The 19,736-nt window shown below is 39.3% G+C and overlaps 2 protein-coding genes across 2 annotated transcripts; one reads left to right on the forward strand and one right to left on the reverse strand.

The window, feature by feature from the left end:
- The first annotated feature begins 3,615 nt into the window (after positions 1 to 3,615).
- Positions 3,616 to 8,384, forward strand: LOC140926620 (transmembrane protein 208-like). The gene is made up of 5 exons (XM_073376341.1): positions 3,616 to 3,729; positions 4,203 to 4,262; positions 5,112 to 5,248; positions 7,253 to 7,337; positions 8,214 to 8,384. Exons 1-5 carry the CDS (start codon positions 3,715 to 3,717, stop codon positions 8,349 to 8,351), a joined length of 435 nt encoding a protein of 144 aa, XP_073232442.1. The 5' UTR covers positions 3,616 to 3,714; the 3' UTR covers positions 8,352 to 8,384.
- A 4,471-nt stretch (positions 8,385 to 12,855) lies between these two features.
- On the reverse strand, positions 12,856 to 17,463 carry LOC140927724 (uncharacterized). Its single transcript, XM_073377403.1, has 2 exons — positions 16,908 to 17,463; positions 12,856 to 14,524 (listed from the first exon to the last, which is right to left on the reverse strand). The coding sequence occupies exons 1-2, from the start codon at positions 17,087 to 17,089 to the stop codon at positions 13,654 to 13,656; spliced, it is 1,053 nt and encodes a 350-aa protein (XP_073233504.1). The 5' UTR covers positions 17,090 to 17,463; the 3' UTR covers positions 12,856 to 13,653.
- Positions 17,464 to 19,736: the final 2,273 nt, after the last annotated feature.

Consider the following 19,736-nt stretch of genomic DNA (forward strand, 5'->3'; position numbering starts at 1 on the left):
GAATTGAGACTCGACAGCCTGCCGAAAGGGGCCTCTGCCATTCTCGTCCCCAGAGCCCTTTCCTTACAAATTACGGAAAGCCGAGTGGCTCCGGGAATGAGAGCTAGGGAGTGTCAAAGAACATCACGATCGTGATTGAAGTATCCTTTTTTGTTCAACGTTTTTGTTGCTAGCGCATTGACGGTAATCGACATAACTTTTTTTCTCCCATCTTTGTTTTTTAAAGATCATTTCCTCTACTTTTGGTATATAACTGGAGACTCATTGTTAAGTTTTACTTTTGAAAACTATTATTTCAGGAAAAGACATTTTAATGTTTGGTTTTTATTATATTTGAGTCTCATTTTCTCAGTCTTTTTGCCAAAAGGATGAGGTAACTTATTTTAAACTGGTGGCTAGTAGACTGGGATCATATCATCCCAGCATCTTCGCCTCTCATGGACATGCAAACTTCATTAACCAACAGTTTTTTAAGGACAAATGCATTTTGCACTGAGTAACTATTTTACCCTACAAGCACATTGAATAAAAACTTCGTAGAATGTCGTAAAGTATAAAGAACGTGATGTTAGTAAAACGTTGAAAACAGTTTTCCGTCATATTACAGTCGAACTTCCATGTGCGACCACCTCTCCTTTACGGGCTCCTTGCCTGGGACCAGGCTCTGCATTGGGGGAAAAAGGGAAAAAAAATCGGCCAGCGAAGCCAGCCGAGAGGCGACCGCTTCGCTCGCCGATATTTTTCCTATTTGACCCCGTTTTTTGCCCTGTTCCCACACTACGGAGCCTGGTCCCTGGCTACGGGGCTCCTGGCCTGAGGCTCGAGTTACGCCGCTCTCTGGTTCATTTCACGTACAGCGGCTGGTAATACAGCCTAATATCATTAATACGAGGTATAGGTTTATCAGTAACACCTAAGTCCCGAAGTAAACCAGGCGGTAGCCTGAGTAAGAGGAAGAGCGAGGAGGGGGAAAATTAGCCTGCGAGCAAGCTCCCCTATTTGGGCAAGCGAAGCGAGCCACGCGAGAACGCGCGAGCGAGGGCTCTTTCCCCTGCCCGTCGCGGCTTCGCCGCTCGCTCATGGATTCTCGCGAGACTCATTTCACTCGCCCAAAGAGGAGAGCTTGCTTGCAGGCTAGGAGAAAATCCTTGGCTCCCTCCCTCCTCCTTCCTTCCTTTCTTCTTCCCCGCCCACTCCATCTACCCTTGCGGGCAAGAAGTCCTACGTAACATCACATAACTTCGGCCCCCTTCCGGGCCCCGCGTCCACGAAGGACCATTTGGAAGTTTACTACGGAAGAGAGAAAGTGGCGTTAATATTAAGTATTCTTGTTTCAGGCTTTCCATTGTCCCTAAAGAAAAAGGAGGGAATGTTCTCTATAGACTTTTCTTGCGAGTTCAGATTTCGATTTTCAAAGCCGTCTTGGGTGATCCTACCCTGCGAGCAATACGGCTTATTTGCATCGCTCGAGTGCGAGGCGCTGTTTGTTTAAAATCCAACAGCCTATCTTATGATAGTGGGTTAGTGTCGTCACTTGAACCTCAGTTACCTTAAATTTCATTGTAAATTTAAAGTGAAAGAACTTGACCTTTCGATAAGTATTAAGATATATATTTCTTGGTGGCGAGATGACCGGATACCCTTCACGGAGAAAGGAAAAGAAAATAGAAAGGATTGAATCTGTCTCTCTCACCCCACTCTTCCTTTTCCTGTCGTCCGCTAGCAGGAAAACAACTCCTCCCTCCGCCCAACACCCCACCCGCGCCCTCTACTTGGCCCTCTACCCTCGTTTGTGAAATCCGTCTGCTAAAGGACTGGCACTAGCATCTTTCAAGATGGCGGTAAGTTTAGCATGATAAGCGGTATTCTTGACGTTAAGCATTTTTCTGTTTAGAGAGAAAGTCAAGACCAACTTGAGTCGAATTATAACTTAACTTTTGTTTCAATCCAAGTTTTAACTGCTTCTAATTACCTCGAGTTTTCATTTGGTACATCCATTTCAATCGCACGCTAGCATGATGTGGCAGTAAGAAATCAAGTTATTCATCACTTTGTGATTATATCTGCTGAAGTATCATATCACAAGGCTTGAGCCTCAATATAGAAGCAGTACACAGACCATGCATAGTAGGCAGATCTTTGGTTAAGTTAACTCATAATTTGATTTTATTTTATTACTTTTTCCCGATCCGATGCAAAATGTTGACCTTGGACAAAGTGAACAATATTTATTCCCACCGGCTAGTACCTCATTCAGAGCGAAATGAACCCTTTATAAGTTTAAGCCTCAATACTGAAGTAACATCTAGTTTTCCTCACACACAATATCACCATACCTGCCAAGTACCCCTGATATTGGAAAATCAGGGCTGTGAGCCCCACGTATGTCATCAAATATTGAGAACTGATGGGAAAGGAATGATGGATGACGTCATATCGCACGACAAAAGACGTCATTTGTGCCAAAAATGCTCGTTGATTCCGATCAACGCATATAGCACATAAACAGTTCATATTTAGCCACATTATTGCTTAAGTTACAGTGGCATATCAGAATTTATGGGGAAACGTTCCATGTTAACAGTAGCACAAACAATGCAAATTATTTGAAATTTTATGGTCAGAAAGTCAAGTCTAAAGAAATAACAATTTTGGCGATTATCCGGGAGATATCAGACTCTAATCTGGAGACTGGGAGATACGGTCCCAAATCTGGAGTCTTCCAGATCATCTGGGAGAGCTGACAGCACTGGAAAATCCAGAGACTCATAACATGACTCATGAACCTTTTTCCACTGGCTAGTGAATTAAGTGTATATTTGAATATTACCTTGCTTTATTTGTGGTCCCTCTGGTGACAAGATGCCAGTTTCTTTGGTGACTATAAGAGGTGAGGGATACAGGCATAACTGGGGTGAAACTTACTGCAAGAGGTCGCGTGTTTGATTCTGGATAAGCAACTTCATGGCGAAAATGTTAGACAAAGTGTCATCAAGGCTTAAACAGGCACCGGCATTCTTCATTAAATTTCCATTTTTATTCAGCAGAGTAACTTTTCATTTCTCATAGATATTTCTCCCAAAACCGTGAAATTGGGAGGCCTGTCTGTAGGCCATGAGAAAAGTTAAAAAATCTTGAGACTCACGGCAGAATCATGAGAGTTGGCAGGTCTCTACCACTACTTAATGAATCATAAAACAGGGGATGGGAAAAAAAGATAAATGTTGCTTACCATTTAAGGGAAAAATCTGGTTGGGTTGAAGATTTAGGAAGTAACTGCTTAGTCTTCTAAACAAATATTATTAGTGTAGTCTAAAACAACGTAAGTGTGAGCTATACATAAAAAATCTTGCTAAACCCATCCATTTCAACACAGATTTTTTTTTAAAAAAAATGGTCGCAATTAAATCACTCGCCCTTTATTAGTGTAGGGTACATATGTTTAAATCCTAGGCTGTTACACTATGAACTTTTGGGTTTTTTTTCATCCATGTATTTGCTAACTGTCAATAAAGTGGATTTAAAAAAAACTCTAGATGACTGTACCAGTTTCCTAACCTGTCTTAGCCCACTGAATTAGTTCTCTAAGTCTTTATTAAATGCTAAATCTCAATAAACTAATTTCATGTCTTTCAGCCCAAAAAACAAGCCACGAAGGGACAGAAACAAATCCTGGAAGAAAATAATTCAACTTTGGACTTCTATGCCAAGGTTATGATTAGTGTTGAGGTGAGCAAGGCATCCTGGGAGTTAAAAATATCAAAATCCTCCCATTAATATTAAAATTCTCTGTATCCTTCTAATTAGAGACCTTACAATCTGACCACGCTGACATCAATGAAAACGTTTCTGAAAAATAGACTTTGCATCCTTTCAAACTTTTTTGCGAGTCTCCCAGTTACTTAAAAGAAGGGAAATTAGGTTGGAGATGAAGGTAGGGGACCACATCCGAGTTTAGATAGAGATTTTAAAATTTATTGCCTTGTCATCCTTAAATAAACTTAAAATTTGGTCATTTCATGATGAGTTGTGCAGGGACAGCAGGAAATTTACAAAATTGCTTGATGCATGTGCGGAGTCGTTGTTTTGCTCATTAAACCTATTGCTTTTTTGATGTTCCTGTTGCCATGGCTGTGGCAGTTTCCTAAGGTTCCCCATTTTGATGCTACTACAGCTGATGCTTTGTTATTTTTACATTATAGGTGACGTATATCATCTTCAGATTTACCTTTTTTAATTTCAACTCCAGTTGGTTCTCATGGGTAAGTCTATATCTTGCAGTTGCCAGTTAAGTTGTTTTTGTTTTGCGATATCTGCTTCACCCTTCATTTATCTTGAAATCATACTTCCTTCCAAACAGAGTTATAGAGGATACTTTCTCATAGGTTCTGTGGTGGAAGAGACCAAAATAAGCTCACAGCATTAAGCACATAGAATAGTACATGTACCTTGAAAAATGTGGGTATCAGAAAATTTGGCCAAATCTCGAAATCTTGTGTTTTTTTTGCCGACAGGTCTCTGAGTCTTGGATTTGTGTTTTTTCTTTCCATTTGGCCTTCAGGAGTCAATTTTTTTAGGGTTTATGGGTACAGCTTATCGAACCGAGCCAGAAGAAGAATAAGATAGTAAAACAAGACAAAGTAGTATATTGGTGGGCTTTTGCTAGCTTTTAATGGCATTTTCAGTCATTTTATGAGGGTTATTTGCACTATCATCTCAAAACATTTGGCAGTTAGAGTGACGGCTTGGATTTGATTATAAAATCTTAAGTTTAGAACCTGGGGCTGAGAGTCTTGCAAAGTCTTGAATTTACTATTCTATATCCCTCGCATTGCAAGCGTTTGTGGTGGCCTTGTGGTGTCTCTGTGAAGTCTGGCTGAGTGAACATACCGAACTATTTCGTAGTCCTTATAGTATGTCCTGGGGCAATTAGTATTACATTGGGAAAACAGAAATAGTCCAGTTTCGAGTTCGCTATGACCGCTGAATTAAAGAACTGAAGACGTATTTTTTTACAGCCTTAGCCTCCATCTGATGAGGGGATGCAATTTTACTACTTTAGTTATTCATCACGATGATCTTCAAAGATACTAAGCGGCTGTTTTTTCCAGGTTCTTTTATGTATGGTCACTGCTCTCTACTTTGGCTGTTACAAGTTTATGGAGTCAATGGCAAAACCAACCTATTCTGAATCTGGAGCTCTTATAGATGGAGGCATGGACCTGAATACAGAATCAGGGACTGCAGAGTATGTGCTAAAAGACTTTTATAGGGCTTCTACAAAATTACATCCACAAGAAATTGCATAATCGACAAGAAATCTCATCATTAATTTACATTAATACATGACTGCAGAGCTCAGGGGAGGGTGGTGGGGGGTACTTCGGATTTCAAGCAAAAGGGATAATCAAATGGGGCCAAATATCTAAACCCAAAAAAGTCCCAAGGGCTTCCAACAAAACCCAAAACAATCCCTGGACCATAAATTAATCCCCAAAATATCCCATTCCAAATTTCTGAGCCTTAAAACTCCAGAAAGGAAAACAAGTTTGGTTGTACTTTAATCTCGGAACGCCGTGGATGGGATCTGCAGGCACTATCATGAATCTTCAGATTGTTCTGAATAGCCAAAAACTCCCTACTTAAATCAAGCTATCCAAAAAATACCTGCCAAATTTTCCTACCCAAAAAAATCCCAGAATCAAAAAATTTCAAACCCCAAAAAAATCCTTCGATTATCCCTGTTACTTGAAATCCCGAGTACGCCTCCCCCCTCCCTCCCAGGGCTGCAGAGTATTTGGTAAAAAGAATTTTACAGGGCTTCTGGATATCGCATCCACAAGAAATTGCATCAGTGATAAGAAATCTCTGCATTATTTATTTAGAAATGCCTCACGCAGACAAAATTGTAAAATTTAAATTTAAATGCGCCGAGGGGCTGGTTGCTCGAAGCCTGGTTAGCGCTAACCGTTGGTTAAGAGGTATCAAAATGTATAGGTTTCCATGGTATTTAACGCTGGTTAGCACTAACCATGCTTCGAGCAACCCGGGCCAGGTTGTGAAAATTGCAACATTTCTGTCAACAACGGAGATTATCGCGTCGATTTCAGCCGTGTGATTATTAATATTATTTTCCAAAATAGCATTCTTAGATACCAACTTTGGCCTCCTTTTTCTTGGCCTCTTTTTGACGAAAATGCTTCATTTTTGGAATTTGAGTTCAGGTTAAGAGTACATTTCAAATAAGTGATTTTATAAGCATGATCACATAATTTTTGACTTTATAGCAGCTCTAATGCCTTAATTGGAAGCATTAAGAAGACCCTCAGAGATTTTTTTAGCGTTGTTTAAAATCTAACAGCACTAAGCTTTCTGTAGGAGATAGATGCAAAGGACATTGCATAATCTGCCATGTACCAAAATTAATATTGTGACCTCTTCTGCATTATTTTAATACCAATACTTCTGCACCTGTGAGAATTCCTGATTTTTCTTTTTTTTCTTCAAGATGGAATCCATCAGGAAATTGAGTAATTTTAATTCTCAGTGTACAAAAACCTTGTACCAGAATAATTTAAGCCATATCGCATTCCTTTTTACACTTTTCAAGGGCTATAGATATAATATATTAGTTTTCTGTAATAACACCAAATAAATTTTTTTGGGGAGCACAAGAAAATAAATTTCAAGTTTCACAGGAATTGTGAAAACACGTGTTGGTAAAATTTCATGGGGAAGAGTTCATTTTGAGAAATTGAGAGCCTTTGAAAGTTGTTTTCTCAGGCTCCCATGATAAATTTTCTTTGGTGTTATTACATATAACTGATTGTGTCTGTAGCCCTTGGAGACTGTAAAAAAGAATGCAATGTGCTTTAAATTATTCTGGTACTAGGTTGTTGTCCACTAAAAATTACTCAATTTCCTAATGGATTCCGTCTATTAAAACTCTCTCTGATAGTTTACAGATACTCCTTACAAGACTATTTTGAATGACGCTGCACTCATTTTATTACACTTTAATTCTCCATAAGGCAGATGCTTCTTTGAAGGGACAGTCTTTGGGATTTAATTATTTTATGCTAACTTCAATTTTAATGGAAGAGTTATAGTCAATAATATTGACCTCCACAAAGAGTGGTGCAGTCTTTTGCATCACTCTAAAATCCGTTAACTAAAAAATTATGCATGAAACGTTTTGTAGTAAGCTAAGCTACATTGTCCCTGATGGTAAGCTTCTTAAACTTTTTTGTAGACATGTTAAAGACCTAATAATTCTAACAGCAATAACTCAAGGACTTGCAATTTTCACAGACTATATGTGGCTTATTATGCTTCTGGTGAGTAAGTCTTTTTAGTACCTCTGAGCAGGTTCTTGTAATCAAGTCCTAAATAGAATCCTAAGTTAATTTTTGGCACGTCATCACTTTAGAACTCTATCCCTCCTTTAATATAGTCGAAGTTACTGTAATTTGTATTTCATTGATGCTGGAAAACACTCTTAAAAAAGTATGTATGTATGTATGTATGACCCAGTGGGGTAGGGGGGGGGTTGGTTTGGGGGCACTCCCTATAATCCTATAATAGGCTGATTTAGCAACAGAAAGGGAACGTCAGTTGACGACGGCGCGCGCAAATCAAACAACTGGCTTGACCAATGGCAGAGCCACAAATTAGGCACCGGAAGTCGAGTTTAGTCGTTTTTGCGCGCTTTCCCGTCGTCAAATGGCGTTCGCGTTCTGTTGCTAAATCAGCCTAATGCCCTATACGGGTTGGGATTTTACTAGTTGAAGTATATAAAAGGGTAGGGAAATCTGTCATTTGGGTCCGTGAAAGGACCTTAAAGGGATAGGAGGCGCATTTTATTGCTGTGAAAAAGACCCAAAAACGTTTTGGCTTTGTAGTGGTGTATTCACATTTGGAAGACGGTACATTTACAGCAGTTAAAAGGGTTGCAGCCTCCTAAAATTTCGTCGTCGCTTGTTTACGTCCCCCATTACACGTGAAACTCTGCTTTTTCACTTTGTAAGTCGTGCATTGACGACAAAAAGAAATGTACAAAAAATCGTGATGCACGTGCAGAGTTGTTGTATTGCCAATCCAACCTAGTGCTTTTTTTAAGTTCTCGTTGGCGTTGCTGTCGTGTTATCAAACTCCCAATTACCCCAATGAACCAGGCAACCGTGACGCGGTCCTTGTAATTTTTATTTTTTTAGGCACCTTGTAGAGCTATGTACTTGTTATGGGTCTACGTCCTGGGTCCTTGGATATTTGCACAACCTGATGAAACAGTGGTGGATCCAAAGAAACAAAAGAAAATGGAGAGAAAAATGAAAAGAGCTGGAATGATGTAAAAAGTAATAATAATAAAAAAACAACTTACCTTATCCGCTTTCAAGGATTTTAATGACAAAAACAAGGCACAGTGTTCAAGGCATAGTGCCTAGCAGAATACATGAAAACTCATGGACGCTTAAAGACATGGCTTGTATTTAATGCCAGAAGTTTTAACCTGGTCTTGCGAACAAATTTGCCCCAACACTCCCACTTTACAATAGTGTTTGGGCAGACGTTTGCTAGCCCAAAAGAAATCCGACCATTTAGGGAAACAAGAGATTAAGTTATTGGTCATCAGTTTAAGTTATTCAAGGATTTTTTTTAAAAGAAATTGGTTACTTTTGAGCTTTTGAACCATTTACAACCATGAGATTTTCATGACGGGCCAACTTATTCTCCATTTAATTTTAACCCTTTGGCTCGCCCGGCTGTGTCAACTTCATCAAAGCGAGACAATCAGAGCATGCGCCAACGCTGTTTTAGACGATCAGCGCATGCGCGAGCTCTGTTGGTTCGGGCAAAGCGGTCCACTTTTGTCTCATATAATGCTCTCGAAGGTTTACTGGGCTGGGAGGGTGATCCTTCTACACGGGGCAGGTTTTCTTCATTTAAATGGAGCCTTAGTTTCCCGTGAGGTGGAAGGAGTATTGCTTGTTGTGACAAAGAAGGGCTGACGAACAGTTACGACTTTTAGATATTTCGAGCAACAACATTTTGCCGTCTGTCCTCTTTGAAAAGATGGGTTGTTTCAAACACTCTTCTAAGTACCATGGACTTTTGAAAGGAAAATACAGTATGGCTTTTCCTGTCTTTGTGACTTCTTTGGCCTTGGAATTTGAGCTGTTGTCAGCTTTTGGAACGGACAAAGGGGTCGAAGTTTTTCTTCTATAAATCGTCGTTAAAGTTGACTCGGCTGGGAGGGTGAACCTCTTTCCCGGAACTACTTTTATCAAAGGACTAAGAAAAAAATAAAATATTGGTAGAACCAGGAAAAACACTGTATTTTGTTTTGGAAAAATACCTGAAAGCAGTTAATTCGGAGGTACATGGGCCACTGATCTTATTCAGCCACCCCTATTTCCCTTCTGCCTCTGTCGGACTCCTCTCCTCTGTTTTGTGTGCCGAGTGTTATTTTTTCATACCTGTTCGCACATGATTATAGCAATAGCTACCTGTCCTGAATACTGAGAAAACCCACGACTTCAAATAATCTGTCGTTTACAGAGTTGACAAAGCCTTTTTTCCGAGCAAGATGTAATATAGGTTTGACTGCTCATCCAGCCTACACTGGAATTACCTTTCGATCAAACGCGATATAATGTCATAAAATGGAGGTTTTTTTTAAATTTAAGTCACAGCAACAAGTGAGCCCTGAAAGTTTTACGGTCAAAGCCCACTTTATGGACACCCGCTTACTGACACACACCTCATGAGGGCCATTTATACGAGGAAAAATAAGACGCGTCTTACATAAGACGCGAACTGTACCATTTATACGAGCATGTCTTATCTAAGTCAAGAACAGCTCGTATAAATGGTTCGCGCCTTATTTCTGTTCTTGACTCGTTTTCATGTGAATGTTGCCCGTAGCAACGGCAATCCAACGTGGCACGCCAAAAATTAACGCTTGCGTACTATTCGTTCGCGTCTTATGTAAGACGCGAAGGTCATTTATACGAAGTTTTTCTCGTTTTAGCTAAGACGCGTCTTATCTAAGAACAAGTGTTAAGGGCTGTTCTAAAATAAGACGCGTCTTAGCTAAGTCGCGTCTTATTTTAGACGAAATGTGCCGTTTATACGGAAAGTTCGCGTCTTATTTAAGACGCGTCCTATGTGTAAGACTTTCCTCAAATTTGACAAAAGCTGGAACCGTTAACTGACCAAGTTTGTTCTCTCCAAAATAACCCACAAGAGAAATTTAGGTCAAACTTTTAAGTGTAACCTCGATATAGTGAAGGACCAACGAATCTTTTGCTATTTTGATTTTCTTTTCATATATTATCACCATTACTGGGGCCTTTTCTCTCCGATTTCGGAAAAAATACGCGACCATACTCGTTTTCGCCCGTCTACCCACGAAAACGCTAAAACGATGGCGATAGGATTGCTTGCCTAACAGGACATCATCGTACAGTGGAACCACGATATAGCGATCCACGATATAACGATGTCGAAAACCTCCATCGTTTACGCAAGTTAAGTTCCTATTTTACAGCGGAACGTCTATTTTCCATTTATCGAACCTCTATATAATTATAAATTAACGAAGTCCTCGGTTACCCGTATTTTAATAGGGCTACGTGTCGGCGGACACGGTAAATCTTCATGTCTCTAATTTGACTGTATCCGGATACGTGTGAACGAGGCCTAAGACATCTTCTCTGATCAACAACAAGTTTTCTGATAGATTGCCGGTTACACCTGTCCATTTAGGTAAAATTAACGAGAGGAAAGAGCTTAATCACTCGCGTCAATTTTTGGATAAGACAGATGAAAGTTGGTCACGTTTTTCCGTCGTGTTGCATTTGAAAAACAACAACAACTAGAATCGTTTCAGCTTGGAAGCAGCTGAATTAAACCTACAGTAACGACGGATGTTACTGCTTACCTCTAAAATAAACTGATAAAGAGTTCTACCCCGATGAATTTTTGCCTTGAAACAGAGATCTTTACCAATGACGGCAACTGAAAACGTCAAAAAGTTAAGCAAAACAACAACTCTGCACGTGCATCACACTTTTTGGTACATTTCTTTGCCGGCACTGCACGACTACTCGAATTCCCTCATGCAACGTTTTAGGGAGCACGTTATGAATAAAACGATGAATTTTACTTTCTCTTTCAAAGCTTGGGTGCGGTCCTCGAGAATTCAACTGTCCGCAAATCCACCTGATTTGACATTTTGAGCCAGCTGGAATAATAAGGAAAAAGTTTGTAAAAAGCGAAGTCATTTCAGTAGTGACGCTGCCGAAAATCGTCATTGTTAAAGCTCCCTACTTTTTGCATGTATTAAAAATATGGCCTTAATGGCCCCAGGGTAGGTGCTATCCACATGCGAGTCCCGGGTATTCTGAACTTCAATATGACTAATGAGGGAAGTAAAAAGCGTGTCCCACCCATATCTTCAAGAAAACATTTTAGAAAACTGATTATCTTTTGTCTTATTCCAAAGGGAACAAGAAAGCGACGTTCAAACCGAACAGGAATATCATTTTTCCGCTTAAGCAGTTTAGGACACCAACGGAACAGAGCGTGTGCTCCAAACCACAAAAATATCGTGCTGAAATGTCGGATCATGGGCGGCTGGTTATAGTTAGAAACACAATTGCCCGCGTTCGATATATCAAAATTCTATCTTGACTCCAAGTCTATTACGGACAGAATTGCAAATTGCTTATGATTCCCTTGTCTCGTAATTTCCAGAAGAGCGGACTTTATTTGAGCAAAAAGGAAACTGACGAAACCAAATATGGAAACATGACTAGAAACCTAGGACCCATGTAGGAATTTTGATGTGTCATGCGTACGTGGGCTGTTTAATAATATTAATTGATGCTTTAAAAATGAACGTGAACTTGACCTTTTTCGCGGCCAATTTGAAGCTCGTTTATCAGTTTTCGGGTTAATGCGTGAATTATGTATGTTCTTCGTTTTCTTAGACTTCCTTTCTCTGCTTGTGGTACATTTAAAACGAAAAACAAATTCTTTGTCTTTCGTTTTAAATTCCGTTTTGTAGACATACAGAATCATGCCCCTCAATGTAAGAAACAATTTTTCCTTTTAAATCGAAACTGAGTCCTTCCTACGCACGTGCTTTTTAATTTCTAACGCCTTCATAAGACATTTACGTCAGCCTCGATCCGGATCCTTGACAACCTAAAAAGGTTTTCGAAGGAGTTCTTTAAGCACAACCGGATGTCAGAATCGAACAAGCCGATAAATGACAGCAAGTCTTTTAAAAATTTATACTGAATGTTAATGAGCGCACGTCTTGCCTATTACTTACAGCTGTAGGAAAAGTTTTTTTTCATAACTATTCACATGTTTTTAAAAGAGCCTGGAAATGAACAAAGCAATTTTTAACCTCATCTCTTTTGTGATACAAAAACCGACGACCATTATTTTTAGTAAAGCGTTATTATGATTTCCAACGAGTTACGTAAGAAAGTTTATTTAACTCCTCTACCAACTTTTATAACTACCCTGTGAACAGAGACTTCTCTCTTGCATGGCTTTTAACATTTACGAGGTCGTTCGCGTCTTTTGTCTGTCGCGTAGTTTGTTAATTACGCAACTGAGAAGCGACGCGAACGACTTCGTAACTTCGACTTCGACTTCGACTTCCCATGCAAGGGAAAAACCTCTGTTCGCAGGATATTTGTAATTGATATCGTATATCGTTTTACGTGCTGTTTATTTGTTTACGTGATTGAATTGGTATTTAAGTCATTTCTTCCTGAGTTTTATCATGATCCGATTATCTTCTCCCGGTGATTGTGAGTAATAGTAAAGACAGAAACGTTTCTCCAGTTCTTCTATATATTTATTACAGTTCTTCTGTTATAATTTTTTAATAAAGTGGATAAAAGTATTTTTTTGTTAGGCAGCATCAATGCAAGAATCTTCAAATAAATATTCCTAGCTAAAATCTAAATACATAATACATATTTATCTACTAGCGAGATGTTTTCAAGACCGGCGTTAAAAATGTAAGTGCAGTTACAAGAAAATTCTCCTCCCTCTCTAGCGGCTCGCATAACGACCGCACTGAAAAAGTCCTTTTTCCAGGACTAAACTAACCTTGCCACATCGAAAAGAGCGGGCCGTTGTCATTGCCAGCGCAACGTTCAGGTTATCTGTTTTTTCCAGTCCCCCAAACAGTCAATTTTCTTTCACATTTCTGGCTATCTCTTCAAGAAACACAAGATATTTAATTTCATCGCGTTTCTCCTGAAATATTTCACAGCCTTATTCCTTCTCCAAACTACCATTTAAAAAGTAGTATCATGGTAGCTTTCCAGTAACAGTTTGAAAAAGTTTCGTGGCGAACGAAAGACGCTCGCAGTGCCCACTCGCAGGTGGAAATTTCTCGCGAGCTCGCGTGTTTCACTCGCGCTAATATCTCTGGAACAAAGAAGATACTATGAGTGGTCTTCCGGTCAAAATGGAGACCGCCAAGGTGGTTCGTTTGCCTTCATGTATTTCTCTCTCCAATAAGACTAGTTTAGAAGGTCTGCGTGGTCACTAACCAGCCAAGCAGGTTCTCTGTCGGGGACAATTTTTTTGTAACAGCATGACCAAAGTATTTGCAAGAGTCTTTTACACCTGGTCAATCGGTCCCTCGTTATGATGGTCAGCATGGTCGTTAATGATCAGACTAATTTGAGGCAAAGTCCGCTCACGTCGCGAAACTGCAATGTTAGAAACTTCTTCACTGTTCATGTTCACGTTAGACACAGGAGAAGAAAGTCTAAAATTCGCGTCTGTTGGAATAATTACAGGCAATGCGGTGTGGGGTAGCGAGTGAGCCGGCGAGGTGAAGTTATTAAGCTCCATACCGTTAGAATTTATATCACTGTGTTCTCCTCTGCTGTAGTAATATGACAGACGAGCTGCTAGTAAGCGTTTCTTTAAGCTCTCCGAAGAAACCTTTATGTGCCATCCGTTTATCATGGCGAAGAACACTATGTTCATGAAGAAAAATCCCAATGGGACATACTCCAACGACAGCGGACTGTGGTGTGAGAGAGTTTGTACAAGTAAAGCTACCGGACTAATCGCTCTCAGCAGGACAGTGATTACAAAACTAGACGCAGCAGTTAAGAAGAAGAGTAAACCGGATTTACTTGCACCCAACAAGCGAATCAGTGACGTGAAGTCGAAGGCCATCACGCTACCCTCAAATAAAAGGCCAATTACCCCAGAGATGGCATTCTGTCTGTATACTATTAAAACTCCGTATGATGTCGCGGTGACGAAGTGATGAAGAAGATTGATCTTGTATAAAGGAAGCTCTTTTCTCAGCAAAAAGTCCTGGAAAAATTTGTACACGTAGTTGCCAAGATAAACGGAGAAGATGAGGAGGGAAGACAGAGGAGTGTCGCGTAGAGGATTTTCATACGTGATTTTACAGGAAACGCTGTACAAACCGCACGAGAAGAGGAGAAGAGAAAAGATCTGGTCTCGTAACCTGAGGAAAAGAAGAATGCAAAACCTTGTTAAATTCCCTCCTAAAACGTTTTACAGACACACGATACTTTTTGTAACCTCGAAGGTAACATTATTTCAAGACAGGATCTACCTTACAATGACTCTAGATGCAAGAACAAAGCATTTTCCCTTCAGTGATCATTTTATTAATATTCTTATAACCTTTCTCTTGACTGTGTATTGAATATGTTAGAAGAGAATAAATGTTTGTTACTATGGGACTTAATTAACAACATTAGTCTTCCTAGTCAAAGCGTCCATCTCTCGTTAGCAATCTTTTCATATAAGTGACGACCAAATCTTGGTCGCCAGATGAGATTAAGTAGTCACTGCTATAATGAAAGGTTAGATCGGCTCTCTTCATCACGCGCGTGATCTGCCATTTCTCATTCTACGAGGAAGTTGTGACGAATCACAACGCGCGAATCTTTTTAGCAACATTTTATATTACTCCACAGTGTTCTTGATATTTACCCTGTTTTGATTTCAAAATCAGTTAAAAGTATGTTTTGCCTTCTAGCAAGAGGTCTGTACACCTTCACACCGCGGAAGCTTTCTCTACGTTCTTTTTGAAAGAAGGCGTGGGGGTTTTATTTCCGTTTGTAATCTTTCATTTCTATGAAAAAACGTTTTATAACAAAATGTATGATGAATAAAATAATAAACAGTAAATCAAAAGTTGAATTTTTGTGGAAGTTTTGGACTCGACTTTGTTACTCTGTACAGCTAACCGTAATAGCATTAGTCAGCAAACGTTACCAGTTTGATGTAACGGACAAGCGAATTTTGATTGACAGTAAAATCGTTGCATCAGACAGAACGTCAAAAGGGGGTGTCGAAAAATCTTCCAGCCGACACGGAAGTGTGATTGGTTAGGACAAATGCCGACACGCAATCCGCACCAACCCACCCACAAAACTGAAACCCGTCTGCTCACACGCTATAGTTACACCCACATGCCTTTTTTCGGTTCCAATTTACGTTTTGTTATTTGAATGAGAGAATAACCAAAAATGGTTTCTAGAACTAAAACAAGAATTTTATGGGATATTGGTAACCATTAAGATTAGCTGAGAAACACTGACGTTATTCATCAATGACAACAGAGATCATTCTCTCTTGTCAAAGAAAATGGGACGCGTACTGAGCTTGGCAGAACGTCCGCTATAACTTAGCTATTATGCACATTATATGGCGATAAAATATTTTTGCGTTATTTGCTGAGTATCGACTTAGTTCCATTTTTAAATTATCGTCAGTGAAATATTGCCGAGCCTCCTTTCTTAGAAAAAAAATGTAAGCTACTAGTAAACTACGTTATCTATTCCGAGAACTTACGGATATTGGTTCAAAAATGATCACGGAGTATTCGTCTTCTTTAAGTTTATGACACGCGGTAAAAGCAATTAAAACACCCGCGTAATCTTAAGCGATCACGTTTTTTATTATTATAAATTGTAGACAATGAAAAGTCATGAATTGAAAAATTGAGATGAGTTTCAATGGGTGTCATATCTTCAGTCGCTGGTTCTAAACTTATGATGCTTCCTCTTTGCTTTGTTAATGACTAGAAATCGAAAACGAGCTTTAGTACACGAGGCGCAAGCTTTAGTACACGAGGCGCGAGCTTTAGTACACGCGGTTTATACTAAATCATGGCGGACCGCACGCATGTTAGTGGGATCAGTGTACCGAAACATAGGCCCTAGTTATCCCGGAAGTCACCTTGGTTCGTGAGATTCTTTAATACAAACTTGAAGCAGGCTCTATTTCTAGTAATAATAATGGACTTCCACTGCTATTCTCAAACTGAAAGTTATAGCTCCAAAATAGAATCTTTGCACCATCTCGGCTTCTGCATGCTTTTTGTTATTTTTATATTACCATCTAGTGTTTCCATGGAATCAAATCATCTCTGAAACTCGAGTGCATCTGTTCTTGGAAAAAGTGGTTATCAAGCTGACAATAGATCGGGAAATTTGTGAAAGTGAAACACCTTACGTTTCTAAACCCTTTCTGGACTTAAAATAGAGGCTTTTTCCTCTAAAATTAATGAGTGCGGAAATATCTATCGGGAAAAGCACTTTCGATGTTGTCTGTGTGGTCGTCACGCGTGACGAGAGTTTCTCACGCGTGACTTCTCGTTATTAAATTGTTAACCAAAACACTTTATACGCGGAAAAGAGGACTTAACTGTGAAGAAACGTTTTCGATGGAAGAACAATTTTTCAACTTTCGGAAGTTCGTGTTTATAATTTTACACCCTTTTCAGAAAGACGAGCAGCGCTTTTTCATAAGTGAATATTACAACGGGAACGAGAAGTACTGTAATGTAAATAACGACTTACAATAATAATACTCACAGTTTTCCAACTAGTCGAGGTTTTTCTTCGTATAACTTCATTATCTTACGGGAGAGCTGGCTATTTGACTTGGAGAAAGGAAATACGATCGCTGGAGTCAGAAAAAGAAAAACTGCAACTGACAAGTTAACAGTCAGTGAGAAGACCAAGAGAGCGCTGATAAACCAAATGGGTAACGACATGATTTTGGCAGACCCCTATCATGTCCAAGTTATTTGTAGATGCTGTTAACGCAGTCGGGAGACTGTTGTAGTAATTTAGTCCGAGGAAGACGATGACTCACACAGGAACCAGGAATTCGGTGCTCACTACTCTGCAGTAGCCGTTTACAATATGCAATATGCATACAAATCACCACCCCAATGACTTTTGTCCGGCGTGACACGGAAAAATAAAGTGAAAGGCGAAACTCCAGTTGCTTTCGTTTTGTCAATGTGGTATTTTTCCTCGAATGAAAGATATTTGCTTCAGCCTTCTTAGAATAATACTGGTTTCGTTATCATAAAAAAAGTTGTTCCTTTGAGCTTTGGCGCTCAAGCGTTGTAACCCAACCTCGTTTCAGCCCAACTTCCTGGTTTTTAAATAAAGAATAAATTTATTATTGATAAATTATATCGGTGTGCAGCCGGAAGTGGATTTTGTTTCATATGTTCATGTTTTAAGCGCTTCAACACCACATACTTAAAAGATAGATTCTCAAATCGATATTATTTCGAGCATATAAACACATTTGTGGGAAAGGTATTCAATTCAAGAGGCGATATGGAGCGATTAGCTGTATGTGAAACCTTAACTCAAAACCGTTTAAAAATTCGTGACAGTGTTTTCAGCGAGGCACAGTTCGACATCCTGTGTTTTTAATAAAACATGACATAGTTGATATGAATTGCTTTTTCGCCAGTGAGATCAGCGATAATTCTCTCGTCTCCGCGAAGCCTTCAGATGTTTCACTACTGACCGGATGAGGAAAAACGGGAAGTTTAATCTGATTGGTTGACGCCGGACCCGATTAATAAGCGAAACCTGACAAAGATTCCCTATTGATATTAGAATATTGAAAGAGGTTTTATGTTTTGATCGACGGAGAAAAAGACCTCAAAAGTGAAAGCAATAAAAATAAAAAACGTTAGCGTAAAAAAAAGCAAACCTTATACAGTTTCTGTTATCTTTCCATTCCTGATAAGCATTCCCACGATACGCGTGTGGAAACATTGTGAAAAGATACATGAACAGTATATATTATTTATTTTGCAGGGATGAAAATTGTGTCTGTTACCTAAGCTGCGATGTCTAATCGAAAACATTTCTAGCATACTGTATACACACGTAGAAAAAAAAACTAATAAAAGCAATATCGGTGAATACTTGAAAATACAATTAGACATCTTTAACAATTTTTTGTTGATCCCCTTGCCCATACATTTACCGAAAATCGTTTTAGAAACAAAATATACGAGTCAAATTGTTTTAATGCCTTTGTACCACTGTTAGCCTTTTATTTGTCATGCAAAACTCTGGTTCGAAAGCCAACAAAACTGCATGACGCTCGAAACCAAAACGTAGAAACCGAAACAACGTGGCTCTCGAACGTTTCCTTTGTATTTTAGCCTTTGCTGTTAAGTTGAAGTACAGGGGGAAAGTACTAGTCTATATTGCTACGGAGAAAGTCATGAAAATAATCGAGCCTTGTTTTCAATAAACGAACTTCCTGTTTTAAACTGTGTCACTCGTTGCGATAACGCAACGGCTTAAGGTATTCTTAAGTGTCACGTGCCACCTAGCCGGCTGAAACGGGAATTATGTGATGAATGGAAAAATGTCAAAACAGCTTGAGATAAATGATCTTGCCGAGAGATGAATAGGTCTTTCTTGGATTCTGTCTACAATGAGGCCATAAATATCAGATTTAAAGAAAGCAGAAAAAAGAAAACATTATGAAATTCAGAAACATCACACACCTTATCAGGCTCTGTCTGTACACTCGGCGGTTTTTGCAGCCCCCGGACACGCAAAGCTTGTTGTAATGATGATTTTAACTTTCTAAAACTCCGTTTTGGTTTGATTATCGGTCTGGAGCGGAAAACCAAGACTTTCGACGCTTGTTCAGTTCGTGACCTCGTCGCTTATATTAAAAACGTTGACTAGTAATTGAGGGCAAGTCTAGAAAAAAAAGTTTTTAAATGCTTTGGCAAAAGCGAAAAGAAATATGTTTATTCAGTTCAGAAAGGAAATATAGTTACAGCTTAGAAATCGAAGAGTATTCTGGCTTTCAAAGTTAAGCTGACGACCAATCAATTTACAAGAATTACGTCCGTCTTGTATAACTCAATCCCTATATAAGTGAAGTTTTTTCAGTCTGAAGTTCACATCAATTCCAACTTTCTATGAAGAAAGCGTCTTTAATGTAACGGAAGCAAGAACTGCTGACAGGAGTAGACATAATTAACGGACAGGATTTACTACAAAAGAACTTCCTGTCTAAAAATTATCGATATTTTTAACTACAACATACAGAACACAAACTTAGTGTAGTCGAATGCGGGGAATTCCAAATTAATAAAACATAAAATGCAATCACCCCTACCAAATGGAACCTAGGTTTTCCTTGTAGGACGCTTTTGGCAATGAAAATATTAAAAATAGATGATATTCAGCGAGATTATACTGTGATGTAGCCTGGAACCAGGCTCCGTAGTGGGGAGAAAAGGCAAAAAACCCAGGATGAACAGCATAGATCGGCGAGCTAAGCGAGCCGAGTGGTGGAAGGGGAAATGGCGGCGGTGTTATAGTAAAACTCTAGTGATATGGGCATCCCCTTCTCATATGGCT

The sequence above is a fragment of the Porites lutea genome, chromosome 2 (genome assembly GCF_958299795.1).
Source record: "Porites lutea chromosome 2, jaPorLute2.1, whole genome shotgun sequence".
Classification (NCBI taxonomy): domain Eukaryota; kingdom Metazoa; phylum Cnidaria; class Anthozoa; order Scleractinia; family Poritidae; genus Porites; species Porites lutea.

Bases quoted from the DNA above. Each gene is read 5' to 3' on its own strand.
- LOC140926620 (XM_073376341.1), top strand. The intron at 4,263-5,111 runs GTAAGTCTATAT...TGTTTTTTCCAG, and splicing joins ACTCCAGTTGGTTCTCATGG to GTTCTTTTATGTATGGTCAC. The intron at 5,249-7,252 runs GTATGTGCTAAA...ACTTTTTTGTAG, and splicing joins ACAGAATCAGGGACTGCAGA to ACATGTTAAAGACCTAATAA.
- LOC140927724 (XM_073377403.1), bottom strand. From the start codon at position 17,089: ATGTCGTTACCCATTTGGTTTATCAGCGCTCTCTTGGTCTTCTCACTG. The intron at 14,525-16,907 runs GTGAGTATTATT...TCTTTTCCTCAG, and splicing joins CCTCGACTAGTTGGAAAACT to GTTACGAGACCAGATCTTTT.